Genomic DNA, 18,524 nt, shown 5'->3' with positions numbered 1-18,524 from the left:
CATGAGACAAAAATCAATCAATTCACAGACTACAGTATTACAAAACATGTTTGTGAAATATTTGATTTGACAACAAAATAACGAAGGGGTGTTATAGTAATTTCAAGTGAACATTTTTTCTTCTTTTAGGTAAAAATTTCAAGTGAAGCTTCTTTTCTGTAAATTTGAAACATAAGCCCGAGAGTGCCTGCCTTTCATTTTCATCCTAGTTAAGCCTTTTTAGTAATTAAAATTTGTCTGAAGTACAGAACTCTACCCCTGGTCTCCAACTCCCTCTCCACTGTATCTCGAATACAGTATATATGTGTAGAGAGAGAGTGTTTTAGAGAGAGAGAGAGAGAGAGAGAGTGAGAGAAGATCATTTTGAGAAAGGAGTAAAGCGAAAACCATCGACGACAGCTATAGGCCAGTCCAGTCCATTGTAGGGTTTTCGTAAAACCGAAAAAAGCAAAAACCTAAAAATATCGAAAAAAGGCTTTCTGAAGAAGAAGGAAAGAATATAAATGCAATAAAAAACCGAAATGTTGGTTCGGATTTGAACCGAAATCCAACGATCCGTTTCGGGAATCGAAGATCTTCGCATTGATATCGCACAGGTGAGTTTCGATTTCGACGATCGTCTCACATTTCTCTCCAATTTGTACTGAAACTGATTGAGATTTTTCAGTTATTTGAGTTCATATTAAGGCTCTCAGTTTTTTGTCATTATCTGGACTTACTTAGGTTGTGATGTATTTACACTCAGCAAACTTTCAACTTGCTAAATCACTCTGTCTCTATACCTATATATGTTTGTATATATTCTCGATTTCGCCATTTGAATTTTGCTTTTGTAGAATCAGATCTGAGACATTATTTGATTTTAGCATATCTGATATATGATTTTAATTTGGTGGAGGAGTTCAATTTTAGGTGCTTTTGTTAGAAGCTCGGTTAAGGATTAAGATCTGTAGTTCAACTTTTTTATACTGATTCTAGCTGTATAGTGCATTTACTTGCCGATAGCCACTTCTTGGGATTGTTACATTTTAATGTATAATCAGTGAAGAATTTGGTTCTATTTTTTATATTTGTATATCGAGTGTTTCACTGATTTCTCTTCAACTTCAGTTTTCTTTGCAATTTTTTTTCTTTTCTCTATTTTTTTCCCTCAGAACAAGAATGTTTTTGTGGTAGATTTGATGACGTGATTATATATATATATATATATATATATTTGAATCGTGTTCGTGAAGTTCTGTATATATTTGAATCGTGTTCGTGAAGTTCTGAGCCTGAATAAATTTAAAACAATTTATAGGATCTGATTATTGAGTGCCTAGAAGTATATCTGTTTATATGAAGGAGGGCAGAGAAGAGATAGTGCCACTGTAGCAAAACGAAGATGCAATCTGACACGCCTCTTGATTATGCTGTATTCCAGCTGTCACCAAAGCGTTCTAGGTGAGGATATCTCTTTCATGGGTTTCATTTTCAGGGTCTTTAGTATTTGATAGTTATTTATTACTCTTTATTTTTTTTTTATTTTTTGCAGATGTGAATTATTTGTTTCTAGGGCTGGAAACACTGAGAAGCTTGCATCAGGATTGGTGAAACCCTTTGTGACTCATTTGAAGGTTGCAGAAGAGCAAGTGGTATTGGCAGTTCCGTCAATTAAGCTTGAAGTTCAAAGACGTAAAAATGCTGAAACGTGGTTCACGAAAGGAACAGTTGAGAGGTTATGCACATTGCCAACTGAAAGATTATTTGACTATGCATATGAACTTTGATGTAATTAGAAATTGTTGTCTTCAGGTTTGTACGATTTGTTAGTACACCTGAGGTTTTGGAACTGGTCAATACACTTGATGCAGAGATGTCTCAATTGGAAGCAGCCCGAAGAATCTATTCACAGGTAGCAGCTCCCAGGGCATTGATAAGTGTAACTGCATAAAAACTAATAACTAGGGGAAAAAGAATTCTTTCTATTGCTGAATTTGAGAATCTCTTTTTTATTATTTATTTCAGGGAGGGGGAGATCAGCTCTCCGGCACATTGGGTATGTTTTATTGCCCATCTTCTTGCTTTAATTATATAATTTTACTTTCACCTTGAGTTGTCTGGATATAACAAAGATAGCACCTTGAAATATGAATCGCAAATGGAATGCAATATTTAGTTTCTTACTTTTTTCTTGCACATCTGTGATTTTAGGTTGTGCTTAGAAACATTGAATAATTTTATTGACAATCACTTATTTAATGGGTTAAGTTGGGCCAATTCCAAACCTAAAAAGACTGGTCACTTGTGGGTTCCTTGCACCCACTTGATAAGCCCAAAACCAGCCAATGTACACCAAATGAGGGACTTAAAACATGTGTACGTGTTTGTGATAGGCTCCCCTGCCAAGGCCCTTTGCACCCCTGCGAGGGAAACCCACCATCCGCGTGGGATTTGAGTTACAATCCCTCAAGCCACCTGGCAGTACTGCCGGTTTGCTTTTGATACCACTGTCATAGGGTCGATTCCACCCGAAAAGGACTAGTTGTGGGGGTTCCCTGCACCAACTTAATAGGTCAAAGATCACTCGGTACGCATCTAGTTGGGACTCAGAACATGTCTTTGAGCCTGTCACATAAGGTTCAGGATTGCCAATGCTTTTGTGTTTTATTAAGATAGAACTGATGCTTAATGATTTATTGAAGTGTTATGTTAAAGTAGATGAGTTCTAGAGTTTTATTTATGCCAAAATTACAAAAATAAGTTTGTTCGAATACGGTACAGCAACAAAGAAAAGTAGAAACATAGGAATAATTAGAGGAAGAAGCAAGAAAGGAGATAAACAATAGCCAAATTTTATGATTTAAACTCATGAATTGCATAGTGTTGTTTTGGTACTAAACCTTACCTATAAACTCTAAGGACTTACTGCGCAAGCAAATAATACAACAAAGGAGATAAAATATCACCCATTTTTATGAATTAAATTCGTCAAATACTTAAATGTCGTTTTGGTACTTTGGACCTTACCTATAGACCGTAAGTAGTTCCTGATAACATGAACATTTTTATTCAGTGATTGAATAATGAAACAATTAGGCACATTATTACTTCGAAGATGAATGAAATGTCCATTGACATCTCGTGTCTCTTAGTACAAATTTCAGATAGAGGAGTAGGACGCTGTCAATAAAAAGCAAGTCAACCATCTATCATTATCATAAGTGTGTCTAAAAATGTTTGATGCTGGTTTGGATGATCAGTAATCATTTATACATTAGAGTCTCCTGCAATATGTTCAAAAACAAAAATACCGTTAATTGCATTTTATTATGGTAGTCAATATGAAACATCACTACCTATATTCTTAGGATCCATGTTCATGAGCTGGGACTATGAATTTTATATTGGTAGGGTTCCTAGCACGACTCTCCTTTTCTCATGTTTGTAACCAGTTTTATGAGTGAAACCATTAAGCAGGACATAAATTGAATCACCATTAATAATCTTAAATTAACCTAATGTGTAAAATGCACAGGATGCTCCCCTCTTTCTCTCTATCTATCTACCTTAATTTTTAATTTGAATTATGAACAGGAACCCAATTCTCAATTTAGTATGAATTGTTACTAGTATTCTAACTCAGCTATTGATTCTGTAATTTGGACCAGGTGGGAATGGAGTCGGAGCCACAGCAGCAGCTGACGCAACAAAGTAACTCTCTCTCTCTCTCTCTTTATTGCTTTAAATGTGTTGAATGATTATGGTAATTAGCTTATTCCCTCATACTTGAGAACCCCAAATATTCTCCCTCTGTCTCAAAATGAAAGTATTGATTTCCCTATATTTATGTCCTGGAATATGTGCTGTTAAAATTTCAACCATTTTTTTTGGGTACTTCATCATACTATAATTTCCTACAAAATAAGTAACTTTTTGGTTTTTCCTTTAAGATTGAGCCTTTTCGCAGTTTTGAAATGGGGTAATCTTACAACTGCAAGATATTCTTCATATTTAATTGAGTATGAAGGGAATGCAAATATACCACACACACACACACACACACACACACACACACACACACACATATATAAATACTCCATCCGTCCAGAATTATTAGTCCATTTTCCTTTTCAGGATGTCCCAAATATAACTTTTCCACTTCCACTTTCGGATATCTTTTAACTTTTTTAACTTTCCAAAGTTGCCATTGGGATTAAAATTTTTCTCCAACTTGATAATATATATATATATATATATATATATATATATATATATATAAACCTCAAAGGGTAACTTGGTAAATTTAAAAAGAGACAATGCATTATAAAAATTTAGAAAACCCAAAAATGGACTTATAATTTGGGACAGAGGGAGTATATATTTGTTGCAATAGTGGCTGTCTAAATTAGCAAATTTTTTTCTTTATTGCCTTGTAGATGTCTGTCAGTTCATAATTATCTTGTCTTAGACTGGATTTGAGGATGAGTTCAAATATCTATTAGACTGGTATAAGGCCCGTATTTCTGTCGGGTGGGGGCTCAGGTATCAGAAAACTCGGGGTAATTGATGCATGTTGTGCTGGAATGGCTGTGGAGTTATTATACTCTGAATGGGGAATGTCTTTTGGAGGAGAGTGGTAGAGCAAGTATGGGAGCACTTGAGGAGGGTGGGTGATGAGAGAGGTGGGGAACGGGGATTATGATAGGGTGGATTTATTGAAGAGTATTTTGTACTTATCAAAAAAAAAAAAATATTGAAGAGTATTTTGAAGGGTTGGTTAGAGCCTGTCAACTTGATTTGCTATGTGTTGGGGAATGGAAATGAGGCTGGATTTTTGGCATAAAATGTGTGGTGTGGAGAGATCCTTACAGAAATGGTTTTTCCCAAGCTTACTCAAATTATGTAAACCAAGGCACATTGATGGTTGAGTTTGTCTCTTTGGGTGATGAAGTGGGGTGGGATCTGAGATTTAGGATAGGCTTCTGGAGTAAAATTTGGATTTAGTTACTGTTTTGTTGGATTGGCAGCAGGGATATTGGTTATCAGAAAGGTGTAGGATTCGATCAGATGGAAATTTTCTGAGGCTTGTTTGGGTGCACTGAATCGGCGGCTTGGATTTGGAATTGGAAGAAATTTGGTTAAATCTTTGAACTAAATCGATCAGATGGAAATTGTCTGAGGATATGTTTGGAAGCACCGAATCGGCGGCTTGGATTTGGAATCGGAAGAAATTTAATTAAAAGTATGAACTGAATTTTCTCCAATCTCAAATCCAAAGCACTGATTCGGTGCTCCCAAATGCAACATGAGAGTTGGGGGATATTCGGTGTACAATCTCTTTTGTCAGGCGTTTCTCAGTAGTTCTACACTACACTTCCCTCCGAAGAGTATTTGGGCATAGCCTCCCCACCGGACAGAGGTGTAAAGTGGCTTTTCTTCCTTGAATGGTTACCTTTGACGCTATCCTTATGTTAATAACCTAAAGTGGCTCATAGGAAGGCAAATATTGTATGTGCAAGAGGGAAAAGGAAACTGTGGGTCATCTTCACTTGCAATTCAACGTGGCAAGGGAGCGAGGGCTTCATATGTCCTTGTTTGGAATTGAGTGGATCTTACCTAGCTCAGTGGTGGGATGATTGGTAGTTAGAGAGGGAATTGCACCAGGCATTGAGTTAGAAATGAGTGTTATGCTGCCCGCACTGTGCCTCGTGCGGTGTATTTGGTGTGAGGAATTAAAAGCGTCTGAAGGCTGGAGCTTCGAATATATCGATTGAAACACATTTATTTTTGTAACATAGCCAGCAATTCATAAAGAAAACACAGCAATAAAGAATAAGAGGTGCAAGTAAACAGGCGCCGCGGGAACAGATAGCCACTCAATGGCTGCAGAGCAATACACAGACCACAGAATTTGGTGGCCGCAGATCCTTCATCGAGACCCACTGCTATGGAGTGGAGGTCATGCAACAAACAGGATAGGTGGCTGTTCTCCTTCAAATGGTCCCTCTCTGCAGAACTGGATGGTGGCTGTTCTTTGGGCCAAGCGTATGGGCTTAACATACATCAAATACCTCAGGATAGGGAATACGAGAGATGGAGTGTCAGAAACACATAATCCATATGATAAGCCCTGGGCCATGACCTCTTTGGGAATATAGCCAAAAAGAAAAAAAAAAAAAAAAAGGAATATCAGGCGCGTGGGCATAGTGAGAGGCACACTTGATTTTAACTACCTTGACGCAATCATTTAGATTATGTGAAGCAGTTAGATCGGGAATCAAATCTAAACTATAGGTTATGTTCCTAGGTTAAGGGGTATCATGGCAGAACTGTGTCAAGATGCATGTTGACTGCTTTTGATTAAATAGTATCATGCATACTGTGGTTGGTGTGAAGTCTCGGTACAGTTCATGGTTCCAATTATATGAGCTTGGAATGCCATTGCCCAGGTGTTTATGGCAGGAATTCCTATTACATGGAGGCCATAAACCCAGGCGGGAAGAGGGGTTTGATCTAGGCGTGGAGGATTGGATCAAGGGCTCATTTCAATGGGATATAGGCATGAAACCGCACTGCAGATGACATGTGACCCCAAAGGAGGGGGTATTCGCATCCCAACCCAGTGGATGATAGAATGACACATAGCGCAATCATTTGCGTCCACCAGGAATGTTCTTTGGACATCACATGTGAAAGGACTGCTATAAATACATGCACGATAGTGATAGCAGGGGAGGCTGCTAGGCAGCATTCCTATCCTTGTCATTCTGCTCATTCATTTTCATTGTTTCTCTCCGGTGATTTCTCACATTTCTCTTCCCTTTTGATTGATTCTTAGTAACTTTTGAGCCATTATAGTCCTTAGTACCCTTTCCTTTAGTGTTACAATTTTAAAACTAGCTTTTTGGATCATAGTTGTATACGATTGACAGTTGATTCTTTTGTAGAGTTCTTGGGAGTATGTGTTTCTGCTTTTGATACTTTTTGTTTAGTTTGTGCACTTCATGTGTACTTTGTTTGTGCCACCGTCTTTTAGGCCCTTTTGCGGTATCTACTGCGATTTAGAATTCCTCCTTGGACGTAAAATGATTTAAGTTCAGGGGCTTTCTTCTGTGAAACTGAACAAGGGAGTTCTCCGGCTCAAGTGATTGGTCTGGTATTTTTAGGGAACCAAAGTGTCACACTGCTGAGATACCATCTAGTGGACGTAGTTATTACTATCATAAAGGGAGAAAACCTCTTGGTTTTCTCATATTTCTCCTTAAAATACCCCTTAGTCCATTTTGTAACTTCCCCATTTCATATACAAAATTCAAATTTGGGACTAACAAGTAATTTGCTTTCTTGTTTTTGTTTTGTTTATTAAGACAGAAGCCTTATCATCCACCTCCCACTAATATAGGGAGACATGGTTAGTCATAACTCATAACATAAAACTCACTATTCATCTCTTGAACTTGTAAAATAAAAAATATTGACATTAGATTGGCAAAATGTGCACATGCCACCCTTCTAGTTGTATACAAAGCCAGACAGAATCCTCCAACTTTCATCTGAAACAGTGACAATTTATTTGACGATGACCATACCTCTTAATGAAAGTGCACGTTTGACGTTTACAAGTAGAGTTGAGCCAGATCTTGACTCATAGAAATGGCCATATTTGATCACCCTCACTTATGACAGATTATCATGCTATCTTAACATGGAAATGGTTGATATGCCAAATGGGTCATCTAGTGAAATTTGGTTAATATGCTGTATGCACATCAGATTTTTTATTATTTTTTTCTTTTCTTTTTTCTGGCCTGACTTGTATTTTCTATATATATATGTATATATTTGTTTACTCAGGAAGGAACTTCTGAGAGCTATTGATGTACGGCTTGATACAGTTAGGCAGGACTTCACCACAGCTTGTGTTCGTGCTGCAGCTGCTGGTTTTACTCCTGACACAGTCTCCGAACTTCAATTGTTTGCAAATCAGTTTGGGGCCGGTCGCTTAAAGTAAGAACTTTGTAACCCTCGTCTTTCTTTGTTCCCTCCTTTCCAATCACCACAAATTTTTTCACACAGGAAAAAATAAAATATTTAAATAAATTAAAAAAAATAATAAAGCCTCGCCTTTTCCTTATCGTGACCCTCTATTAAGTGATGCAAAGTTATAATATTGCTACTCTGGCGAGATTGCCTAATCTTTGCAACTTAGGCAAGCAGCTCAATATTCAACATTGTGTGTGTGTGTGTGTTCATGAATCCCTTTTGCTGTAGTGTTTTGTGTTTGGTTGGGTTGGAAGCATAAAGATAATATAAATGGCGAGGGAGTTTGGCCAATAATTTCCTTTCCAAATAACGATGCAGTGAAAATATACACCAAAGCCAAGGGGGCTTGACGGGAGATGCCCTTTTTTTTTTTTTTTTTTTTTCTTTCTACAGGATGATACTTTGTTGATGCCCATAAAATAGAACAAATAAGGAACAAAAACAGCAACTTAAGGGAAAAAGGGGGGGAAAAAAAACACAACGCAGAATGTTGCCAGGGGTCAATCATCCTCTTCTTGTTAAACTCGTCAGGGGTTTGTTTGGTTTCTTAGAAAGATCAGCAGTTGACTGGTATCAGTTTCCTCATCTTCCTTTCAATCTTTCTACTACTCCCTCTAACAAACAAACAAAATTTTAGAATGGAGTCTTCCTTGCTTGTGTCTTCCCTACTGAGTTCAGTGTTAAACAACTGGATGGTGCCACTTAAAAATTTAAGCAAACTACATTTGCATAAAATTCCTTTCAGCAGCATGTTATCTGCTTATTGTGACCTATCTCTTAGTGGGGTCTGGACTCTGGGTCAGACCTTGATAGATAGGTTGACGTTTTACTTTATTTTCATATTTTAGCTGAAATGCCTTCTGCAACGACGGCACTGGAAAACCACAAGATGAAAACCTTCAATTTGTTTTTTCATAACCTTTTAAAGGGCCAAAAGTCTATTATCAAATGTGGCCTCAATCAAGTGAGTGTGTTGGTGAGAAAATATTGTGTGAGCATTGGTATGACCAACTTATGAAAATCCACAATACATTGCAAGTGGTGATGGATTTTCATGGCTTGGGCATACTAATGACTGGTATGACTGGCTTACCAAATATCTACTTGGTGTTGGGAGGGACAAACTGGGTACCATTGGCATCATTTGAATAAAATGGCTATCCTCATATCTTAATCGTTGTTTACACGTTTGCTAATCTATGTTTATGCAGCAGGGGATGACCCAATATCACAGCCTTCTCTTTTCAAGATAAATAAATAACTAAACTGAAGTTCCCATTTGTTCACTTTTATAGAATTGGTTTGAGCCTTTCCGGCGTGCGTCTTCTTGGATTGGACCCTCTCCCTCCTGATCCATGGGCTCTTGAGCCATTTCTTTTGAGTTTGGCGCATAGAAATGGAACCTCTAAAGTAATTCTTTGTTCCAGAGCACGAGAAAAAGTTGAGGGGATGCTAACGCAGTCCTCACGAACATCGCTCCTAAATTATGAATCTAATAGGAAAAAAAAAGAAAAAAAAAGAAGAAAAAGTACCTTCAAATAGTAGTATTGTCTTTTTTGTGACTTTGTGATGAAAGTTGCATGAGTTTTACTGGGGCTTTTCTAAAAATATTTTGGTGGAAAAAAGAGTAAAAAATGGGTGCAGCGTCTTCCGTGTAACTCCATGGGAAGGCCTTTCAAAGATAGTTAATTATATCATGGAGGCTTTGGACATTGAAGGCTTCTTCCGTCGGTTCAAGAAGCACTCTCTCCATTAAAGGTTTTTTTTTTTTTTTTAGCTTTTTCAAAGTTCCACTGGCATATTCTTGTACGAATATTAACGCCTATTTATTTATGTGCTGGGCTTCGTTGGAAAGCAAGATTCTATTGATACGTGGAAAGTACAAACTCAGTTGGCATTGGATTCTGAAGTGGGTCTCATGGGACAGCCCGTGATCTATTGATATGTGGGTCCATGTTATCAATGCTAGGGTCTTGGTAGCCCAACTTACAGAGTAATTTCAATTTTCGCCGCCACATGCCATTGATCTGATTAAGTGGGCCATCTCTCTTATCCATATTGGATATCTTGGGATTAGCGAAAATTTAAAAATAAAGAAAATTGTTTTATTATCTATTAGTTTACGATCTAAAAATAGAAATTAAATTTCAATTTCATCTCATGATTCTTTGTGATATTTTGGTGCAGCGAAGCGTGCAGCAAGTTCATATCGCTTTGCGACAGACGGCCGGACTTGATCAGTCCATGGAAGGCCGGAGACGATCGAGCCGTTCGATCTTCCTGCGGGTCGGATATGTCCATCGACGACGACCCGATAGAAGAACAACAACAACGTGGGTTCCACCAACCCCAGTTCCATCCCCACGAACATGACAAGTACGCGACCGGCCGAGAACCAGACGCAAACCAAGAAAAACAATGCCTCGTTGAGCAATCAAAAGCCTCCACGTGTCAGCAACCCAAGTCCTCTTTTGTCACCTTCCCTTTACGACGTAGTAGGGAGTCAAGCATTGATAAAGACGACGGCAGCGAAAGGGACGGGGCTGTTGAAAATGAGAAGAAAGAAGAGAGCGTCGATCAGACCGAGTCATCGTCAAAGGCTGCTCAGGCCTCCAGGCGACTCAGCGTGCAGGACCGAATCAACTTATTCGAGAACAAACAGAAGGAGACTTCTGGTAGTGGTGGCAAGCCCACCGTTGGTAAGTCTCCCGAGCTTCGGAGGCTTTCGTCCGACGTGTCATCGGTCCCCACTGCAGTCGAGAAGGCCGTGTTGAGGAGATGGAGTGGTGTTAGCGACATGAGTATTGATTTGAGCGTTGAAAAGAAGGAAATCGAGAGTCCTCTCTGCACGCCCACCTCTTCCTCGGTTTCTCAGACCAAGTCAGAAGACCGGAAGGGACATAATGACACTACAACTTCTGCAAAGCCCAGCATCAAGATTGTTACAAGTAAAGTTGGTGATGATGGTTTGAAAGATCAAGCTGATTCTCAGACACGAATTGGAGTTACTTCCAACAGAGAAGAGGTGGCTGGGAAGAAGGCAGGGACAGATTCTGGATCCCAGTTGACGAAGTCTTCTGGCAGGTTAGAAGATGCTTCTGATTCTAATAAGTGGACCTCCACTTTCGGGAAAGTTGAAAGTGATGGTTTGAAAGATCAAACACGTGGTAAGATTCAGTCAAGGTCATCATTGGGCAGGGCTGAGGATAACTGTTTGAAGGATCAAGCAACTTCTCAAGCCCAATTTAGATCTTTACCTGGTGGGATAGCAGAGCAGTTTAGCTCGAGGGATCGAGGAAAATTCAATGGAACTAAGGAGGAAGTAGCATCTGTGACAGAAGTTACTAGGCTGGAAGACCGTGCTGCTCCTCAAACCCAATTTGGAGCTTTTGCAAGCAGAGGCACTGACGTTAGACCTGCTGGTGAATCATGTCAACTTCCACATGGTGAATTTTTGAACAAAGTGGAAGATGTTGGATCGAGAAATCCGTCAGCTTTGCAATCGCGTATTAGAGCCCCTGTGAGGACAGCAGTGGACTCTACGCAATTGGAAGGTAGCTCTGGTCTGAAAAATCACGAACCCTTCGGCTCTCAGTATAAAGAGACTGATGTTGATTTAATAGCTTCTCAGCCCCGGTGGAGATCCTTGGGAGAAGTTGAGGAAGTGAAGAAGAAAGACTTGCTGTCATCTGAGAATCAAGTGGAAGATTCTGGACTCCAAAGAATGAAGTTCCAGAAACAGGTTTCTGGCTCTGAACAGATCAAGAAGTCACAGGGTAGAAGAGATGAAAGCACTTCTCGTTATGGAAGTGGCAAGATGTTCTTCTCTGGTAAAATGGTTTTGGAAGGTCAGGAGGGCTTTGTTTCAACTCCGGCGACACCCATAGAGCAAGTTCAGCGGGTAAGGCAGTCTAAAGGGAACCAGGAACTCAATAATGAGCTGAAAATGAAAGCAAATGAGCTTGAAAAACTTTTTGCAGAGCATAAGCTTCGGGTTCCTGGCGATCAGTCCAATTCTACATGGAGAAGCAAGAATGCTGAGATGCAGGGTGAACAGGTAGCAAGTTTATCGTACAGAAAACCAGCGGCAGATATTGCTCCTGCTCAGTTGCCTGACAAGAGCACAATGTCTGATGATGCTGAGAGTTCAAGTAATGTGACCAAGTTCAATGCTAGCCCTTTGATGAAGATGGTAGACAATCAGGATTATGGTGATTCTCTAAAGCAGAATTTCTCTGAGTTTGGTTTCTCAGATGATTCTAGAGGAAAATTCTATGTTAGGTATATGCAGAAAAGGGATGTAAAACTGACGGAAGATTGGAGTTCTAAAAGAGCGGAGAAAGAAGCCAAGATGAAGGCCATGCAGGATAGCCTTGAGAGGAGTAGAGCCGAGATGAAGGCCAAGTTTTCAGGGTCTGCAGATAGACAGAATTCAGTATTTAATGCTCGTCAACATGCTGAAAGGCTCAGATCCTTCAATACTCGGTCAACTATGAAGAGGGAGGAGGTATGTTGCTTTGTTTTATGTTTTCAATACAAGTACGAGTAATGATGAGTAGAATGAAATGTTTATTTTGAAAATTGAAGTTCCTATTTTGTAATTTGTAACTAACCATGAAAAAGTTTCCCTTTTGACTGCAGCCATTAGATTTTGCACAGAGTGAAGATGATGATGATCTGTCCGAATTTCCAGAACAGAAACCTTATTATCATGATAGGTCTTTTGGTGAGACATCTTTAGGGGATGGTTTTTCTAGAAGCACCCAAAGTAAGAAGCTTTTTCCCAGTAGAAATTTGTCTTCATCCACTCCTCGCAGCTCAGCATCACCAATTCCAAGGTCAGCTGTCAAAGCTTCTAACTCCAATCCTGGGAGGCGAAGAATGCAATCTGAGAATCCTCTTGCGCAGTCAGTCCCCAACTTCTCTGACTTGAGAAAAGAAAACACCAAGCCTTCTTCTGGAGTTAGCAAAACAACCGCACGTCCATTGAGGAACTATGCTCGCAGCAAAAGCATCAGTGAAGAGATACCCCTTGTCAAGGAAGAGAAGCCACGTCGGTCACATTCATTGAGAAAAAGTTCTGCAAGTCCTACCGAGTTCAAGGACATGTCCCATATAAACTCTGAGGGTATCGATTTGACGCCATTAAAGTTTGATAAACAGCAGAGTGAAGAAATTCTCTTTGAAAAATTAACAAAGAATGTGGAGTCGAAGCCATTCCTTAGGAAAGGTAATGGTGTAGGTTCTGGTACTGGGGTGGGTATTGCCAAGTCGAAGACTTCAATGGCATCTGAGACTATGAATCATGAAGACGAGTCCGATGAGTTGGCCTTTGAGCCACTAGATTCTATGGATGTGGCCGAAGATGAAGAGGAAGAGCCTGAAACCTTTACAACTGAAGATCATAATAGCATGAATAATGGAGGGCCAAGATTGAGCCCGGAATCTGACAAATTGGGGAATTCTGTGTTAGAAAATGGTGATTCCCTGATATCTATTTCTGAAGTGGATCCTTCTTTGGTGACTCAATTGCCTGCTGCTGTGCCTTCCACATTTCATGCTGTTGGGTATTTGCAGGATTCACCAGGGGAAAGTCCTGTCTCATGGAACTCGCGCATGCATCATCCATTTTCTTATCCTCACGAGACATCTGATATTGATGCCTCTGCAGACTCTCCAATTGGGAGCCCTGCATCATGGAATTCACACTCTCTTAATCAGACGGAGGCTGATGCAGCCAGAATAAGGAAGAAATGGGGAAGTGCTCAGAAACCTACTCTTGTTGCTAATGTTTCCCATAACCAATCCCGCAAGGATGTGACAAAAGGATTTAAGCGGTTACTAAAATTTGGAAGGAAAACTCGTGGGACAGAAAGTTTGGTTGACTGGGTTTCTGCTACAACTTCTGAAGGAGATGATGATGCTGAAGATGGACGAGATCCTGCCAATCGATCGTCAGAAGATCTGAGGAAGTCGAGAATGGGATTCTCCCAGGGCCATCCTTCTGATGATAGCTTCAATGAAAGCGAGTTTTTCAGTGAGCAAGGTAATCTTAGTGTTTCTTAATTTGTTACTATCTTCAATCTTATTATCTGGATATCTTATTGACTGCATACTTGAATCAAATTAGGTTTTACACATCATTGTTTAATCTCAAAATTCTGTGCAAAATACTGTGCTTTGAGCTCGTGGTTTTATTAAAATTTTAAATTTGATGGAATAATACAAAGATGCAACTTTATTTCTTTAATTCCTAACTGTGGATATTATTATATTTATTGATGTATATTTCTAAGCAGGCATAGGAGGTTTTTCGTGTTTTAGTCTAGCAGTCGCGCATTTTCAGAAGGTGCCTACTAAAATTTGTTCTAGAGAGCAAGTTCTGGGCCTTCTGCTACTAGGCAATAATTTAATCATTAACTCCTTTTTTCTTTTGAGCATGAAAAAGTAATTGGCTGAGATATGTTAAGATGCTTTTAGTGCTGACATTTCTCTATTTATGTCTTTTTTGGGTTGGGGGTGTCTGGAATTACAGATTTTTTTCTTACACTTCAATTTCCGTCCAGTGGTGGGTCTCCATGCAATTCTGAATTGATTTAAGAAAGAAGGCATCATTATGACTTTGTAATGCCTTTTCTCTTTTTTTGTATAGTATGGAAGTGTTTGCTTCTCAATTTCTTCGTCTTCCCTAGTGTGTAGTTTGAAGTAAGAACTCAATATGTGATTGCTGTCATTTATCCGCCACAGATTGTAACTTTTTATTTCTGCTATCCTATATTAATGGGGTAAGCTAGGGGAAGGGAAAGACCAAAGTTTACGTGGGTAGAGTAGGTAAGGAAGGATATGATAACATGTGGTTTGACTAAGGCTATGGCCTTGCATAGAATGAACTGGAAGAATAGGATTTATGTAGCTGACCTTAAGTAGTTGAGAAAAGGCTTTGTTTGTGGTTGTTGTATCCTTCATTAATGGGCATACTTTGACATTCATGTGCAATAACCTTAAAGAAATGTCCAAAAGTATTGGCCAACAAGATTCACTTTTCTTTTCCTACAATTTTTATCCATCAAGCCCTCCTCACTCGTATACTTTTCTTTTTCTTCCCCTACCCCAATGAAAGATGATTTTACCCTCTTTTAGAAGTGAAGACATTTTAAGCTTATACAAGAAAATTTCAACTGGCAGAACCCAAAGTTTACATCATTCATACGATACGCATGCACAAATAAATGTGTCTATGTAAGGAAGTGTGGGGTTATACGTAGATTAGTGTAACATTTATTTTGGTTTATTCTTACACTTTTTTTTTTTTTTTTCCCCCCCTCTCTTCCATTCCTATTAATGTTTTGTTCCCCTAGCATCTTAGGGTGTGCGAGTGCGTTTTTATTGCCAGGATTTTCCTCTCCAACTTTAGAACTTCTTTAGTCAAAAGTGTATTTTAATTTTTATTGTACATCCTTTCTTTTATTTGGTGATAAAATATTCACTTACCAAAAAAGGAAAAAATGAGTCGAATGTAAAGTTTCTTGGATTCCAAGTTGATAAGTAAATGCTTCTTCTTCTTGCAGTTCAAGCCTTGCATAGTTCTATCCCAGCACCTCCAGCCAATTTCAAACTAAGGGAGGATCATTTGTCTGGAAGCTCAATAAAAGGTGATTATTTATAAACCATTTTCCAAGTTTTTTCCTGTCATAGTTTTCTAGTGATGTCTTGATAAATGCTTTAATTTGAATGAATAGTTACTCCAAAGGGGATCCTCTACTGCACTTTAGCATAATAGCATGAACCAAATAAATAACACAGTTAGGGCAGCTTCTTTTATTGGCCTTGAAAACTTAAGATTACTTCAGTACCATCAACTTCATTTAGAGATACATGGCGTACAAATTTTGTTGATTTGTCTAGAAACAAGCCTGGTTTAGGTTGATATTCTAAACCTGGTTGGACTTGTAGCAAGGCTTTTCTTTAGTAGCATATGTAGTACTACAATGGACGTCACTGTGATGTTTTTAGTGTTCGCTGTGTAATATGTAAGAACAACAGTGACTTTGATTAGCAACTGCATCTCTTACAATAGGCAACATTCCAACTCTCCGTCCATGCTCTAGCCATGCTTCTCTGTCCACCTCATTCCTTTTTTACTGCAAATATTAAGAGTTGAATACAGGCTACAATATAACTATTTGGTCAGTCTAACACAATCACACATCTCACCGAATTCTGTTCCTTTCTATTAAAGATAGTGTTTTGGAGATGCGTCTACACTGATATGTGAATATATGTAGTATAAAGAAATCAGTCTTTACTAGATTTTTTTTTTTTTTTTCTTCTTTTCAAATGGTAGTATTTACTAGCTTCTGTTGCATTTCATTTAGGTGATCCACTAAATTTATTTTCTGAAAGAAATTTCCTTGTTTTTGATCTTGGCTAGCTTGTATTACATATTTTATCATGATGTCTTGACTGATGTAGGAGTTATACGCATGAATGTAGATTAGCGTACAGATCATCTACATAGATTACTCCACTGGAAGTTCAGTATGTAATAACGTGAATAAAAAGGAGTATTATTTTGACTAGACTAATTTATATATGTAAGAGCATCTCCAATGCCCTCTCAAAGTCAAAATATAACAGGTGGATGAAAATAATACACTCCAATGGGCTATCAAAAAACCTCTTATATTTTGAGATTGTCAGAAGTATTGCCATATATAGCAGCTCTCAAAAATTTTTGGGAGACCTTTTTTTTCTCATACGGTGCCGTTTCTCAAAATATAGCAGGTAGATGAAAATAATACACTCCAAATAGTATTTTGGATGAAATGTACCATTGGAGTAGAATTACTAAAATATAGCATTTTGACACTGTACCTCCTCTCGAAATATAGTTTTGACATGAAAAAATAGCATTTTGCATTGGAGATGCTCTAATCTGATATTTATGTGATCTGTGGTTGTGTCCATGTGTAAATGCAATTATTTTATTTTATTTTTATGGAGATTTGTTCGTACAATCAAGCATACCTCGTCTTCGATAGGCTTTATTTAAATATATATACAACGCTCTTGCTGAGTGCCTAGTCTGGTTAAGATTTTTCAACACCAAGCAGTTATCGTTTGTGGCTAGGATACATCATGGTTGATTAAGCTTCCTCTGTCATTATGTGTTTTATTGGCTCCTTTAATGAAAATGCAGGAAGGGAAATTCATACGTCTAGCAAATTACTTCACATCTTAAAATTGGTGTGCTTACACATTGTGTGTATTTTACAGCCCCACGATCTTTCTTTTCTCTCTCGTCATTCCGAAGCAAGGGAAGCGACTCGAAACCTAGGTAACTTTCTCAGAGGGAAATGTCTGGAGCTCAATTGATTGGGATCATCTTCAATGATAAGGTGTAAAGGATGATGATGATATATATAAATAGCAAATGATTGAGGTAGGCACCATACGACTATCTGTTATAGTTCTATTGTGGCTATATGTATATCTGTGGATTTGAGGCCTTCCTCACGATTTAGATTTCTGATAGTTTTTATTGAGAAATATGTGTTGTATATTGTATTGAAAGGTCACCAATTGGCGGAATGTTATCATGTTTTTGGTAGTCAAAGCATTCTTTTTTTCTTTTTGTTAATTCTCATTTGTACTAGGCACGTGTGATGTATATCAGGACTTCTGTTAAAATCAAAATATTGACGATTAGAAGAATGAGGTGATTATGCGTTGTAATAGCATATAAATGGTAGTTACCCTCGTATTCTTCTTCTTCATTGTTGTTAGTTGTTAGTTGCTGCTGCTACAATTTTCTTGGTTTGTGGATTTGGGATTTGAATGTGCCTACATGGACTCCATATAATTTGTTATTTTTCCCAGTAATGACATCATGAGGGTTAAAATTTTGGACAGGATATTTTAAAAGCCTAAGAATTGGATTGGCACTTGCACAAAATAAAATAAAATAAATTAAAAAAAAAAAAAAATTGGATTGGCAATGTTTGGTCGTATGTGTTAGATGACAGGTGAATGCATTTCGTGGTTTGTTAATGTCAATAACCGAACTCCCATCCCCCTCTAGGCCGTATGTTGTGGCCATACCAAATAAAAAATGTTGAAATAATTAGCTACTACCAACAAGTAATATTTTGCCAGTGTTTGCTGCCTTTGTATTTCTCGTCTCTCTTTTAATGAACTTCGGTGGAATTATGCACTTCATGCTAAATGGATTTATTTATTTATTATGATTATTTTTTGTCTTGGCAAAAACATAATCACACATCCACTTTGTCCATATGAAAATTTGAACTTTCAACCTGGAAAGAAAGTATCATTTGGTTGGTATAAGCTCTCGATCTTTTATTTAGAAGGTGAAAAAGTACTATTGGAACCATTGAAAAGTTAAATTTGTACCTAATGAAATTTCATGCATCTCATACTGTCTTCACATGCATAGCAATATGTAGAGGATACATCATTTGGAGATATGTGCCATGATG

The 18,524-nt window shown here is 38.3% G+C and overlaps 1 protein-coding gene across 1 annotated transcript; it reads left to right on the top strand.

The window, feature by feature from the left end:
- Positions 1 to 250: 250 nt before the first annotated feature.
- LOC132286408 (uncharacterized) lies at positions 251 to 17,801 on the top strand. Its single transcript, XM_059788740.1, has 11 exons — positions 251 to 596; positions 1,301 to 1,443; positions 1,535 to 1,717; positions 1,795 to 1,894; positions 2,008 to 2,038; positions 3,651 to 3,693; positions 7,837 to 7,989; positions 10,213 to 12,532; positions 12,667 to 14,071; positions 15,594 to 15,677; positions 17,302 to 17,801. Exons 2-11 carry the CDS (start codon positions 1,385 to 1,387, stop codon positions 17,364 to 17,366), a joined length of 4,443 nt encoding a protein of 1,480 aa, XP_059644723.1. The 5' UTR covers positions 251 to 596; positions 1,301 to 1,384; the 3' UTR covers positions 17,367 to 17,801.
- The last annotated feature ends 723 nt before the right edge of the window (positions 17,802 to 18,524 follow it).

This window comes from Cornus florida, unplaced genomic scaffold (genome assembly GCF_030987335.1).
Source record: "Cornus florida cultivar Cherokee Brave unplaced genomic scaffold, ASM3098733v1 CherokeeBrave_3.0.0_Hap2_Chr11, whole genome shotgun sequence".
In the NCBI taxonomy this organism is placed as follows: Eukaryota; Viridiplantae; Streptophyta; class Magnoliopsida; order Cornales; family Cornaceae; genus Cornus; species Cornus florida.
This window is presented reverse-complemented; position numbering and strand designations above follow the sequence as displayed.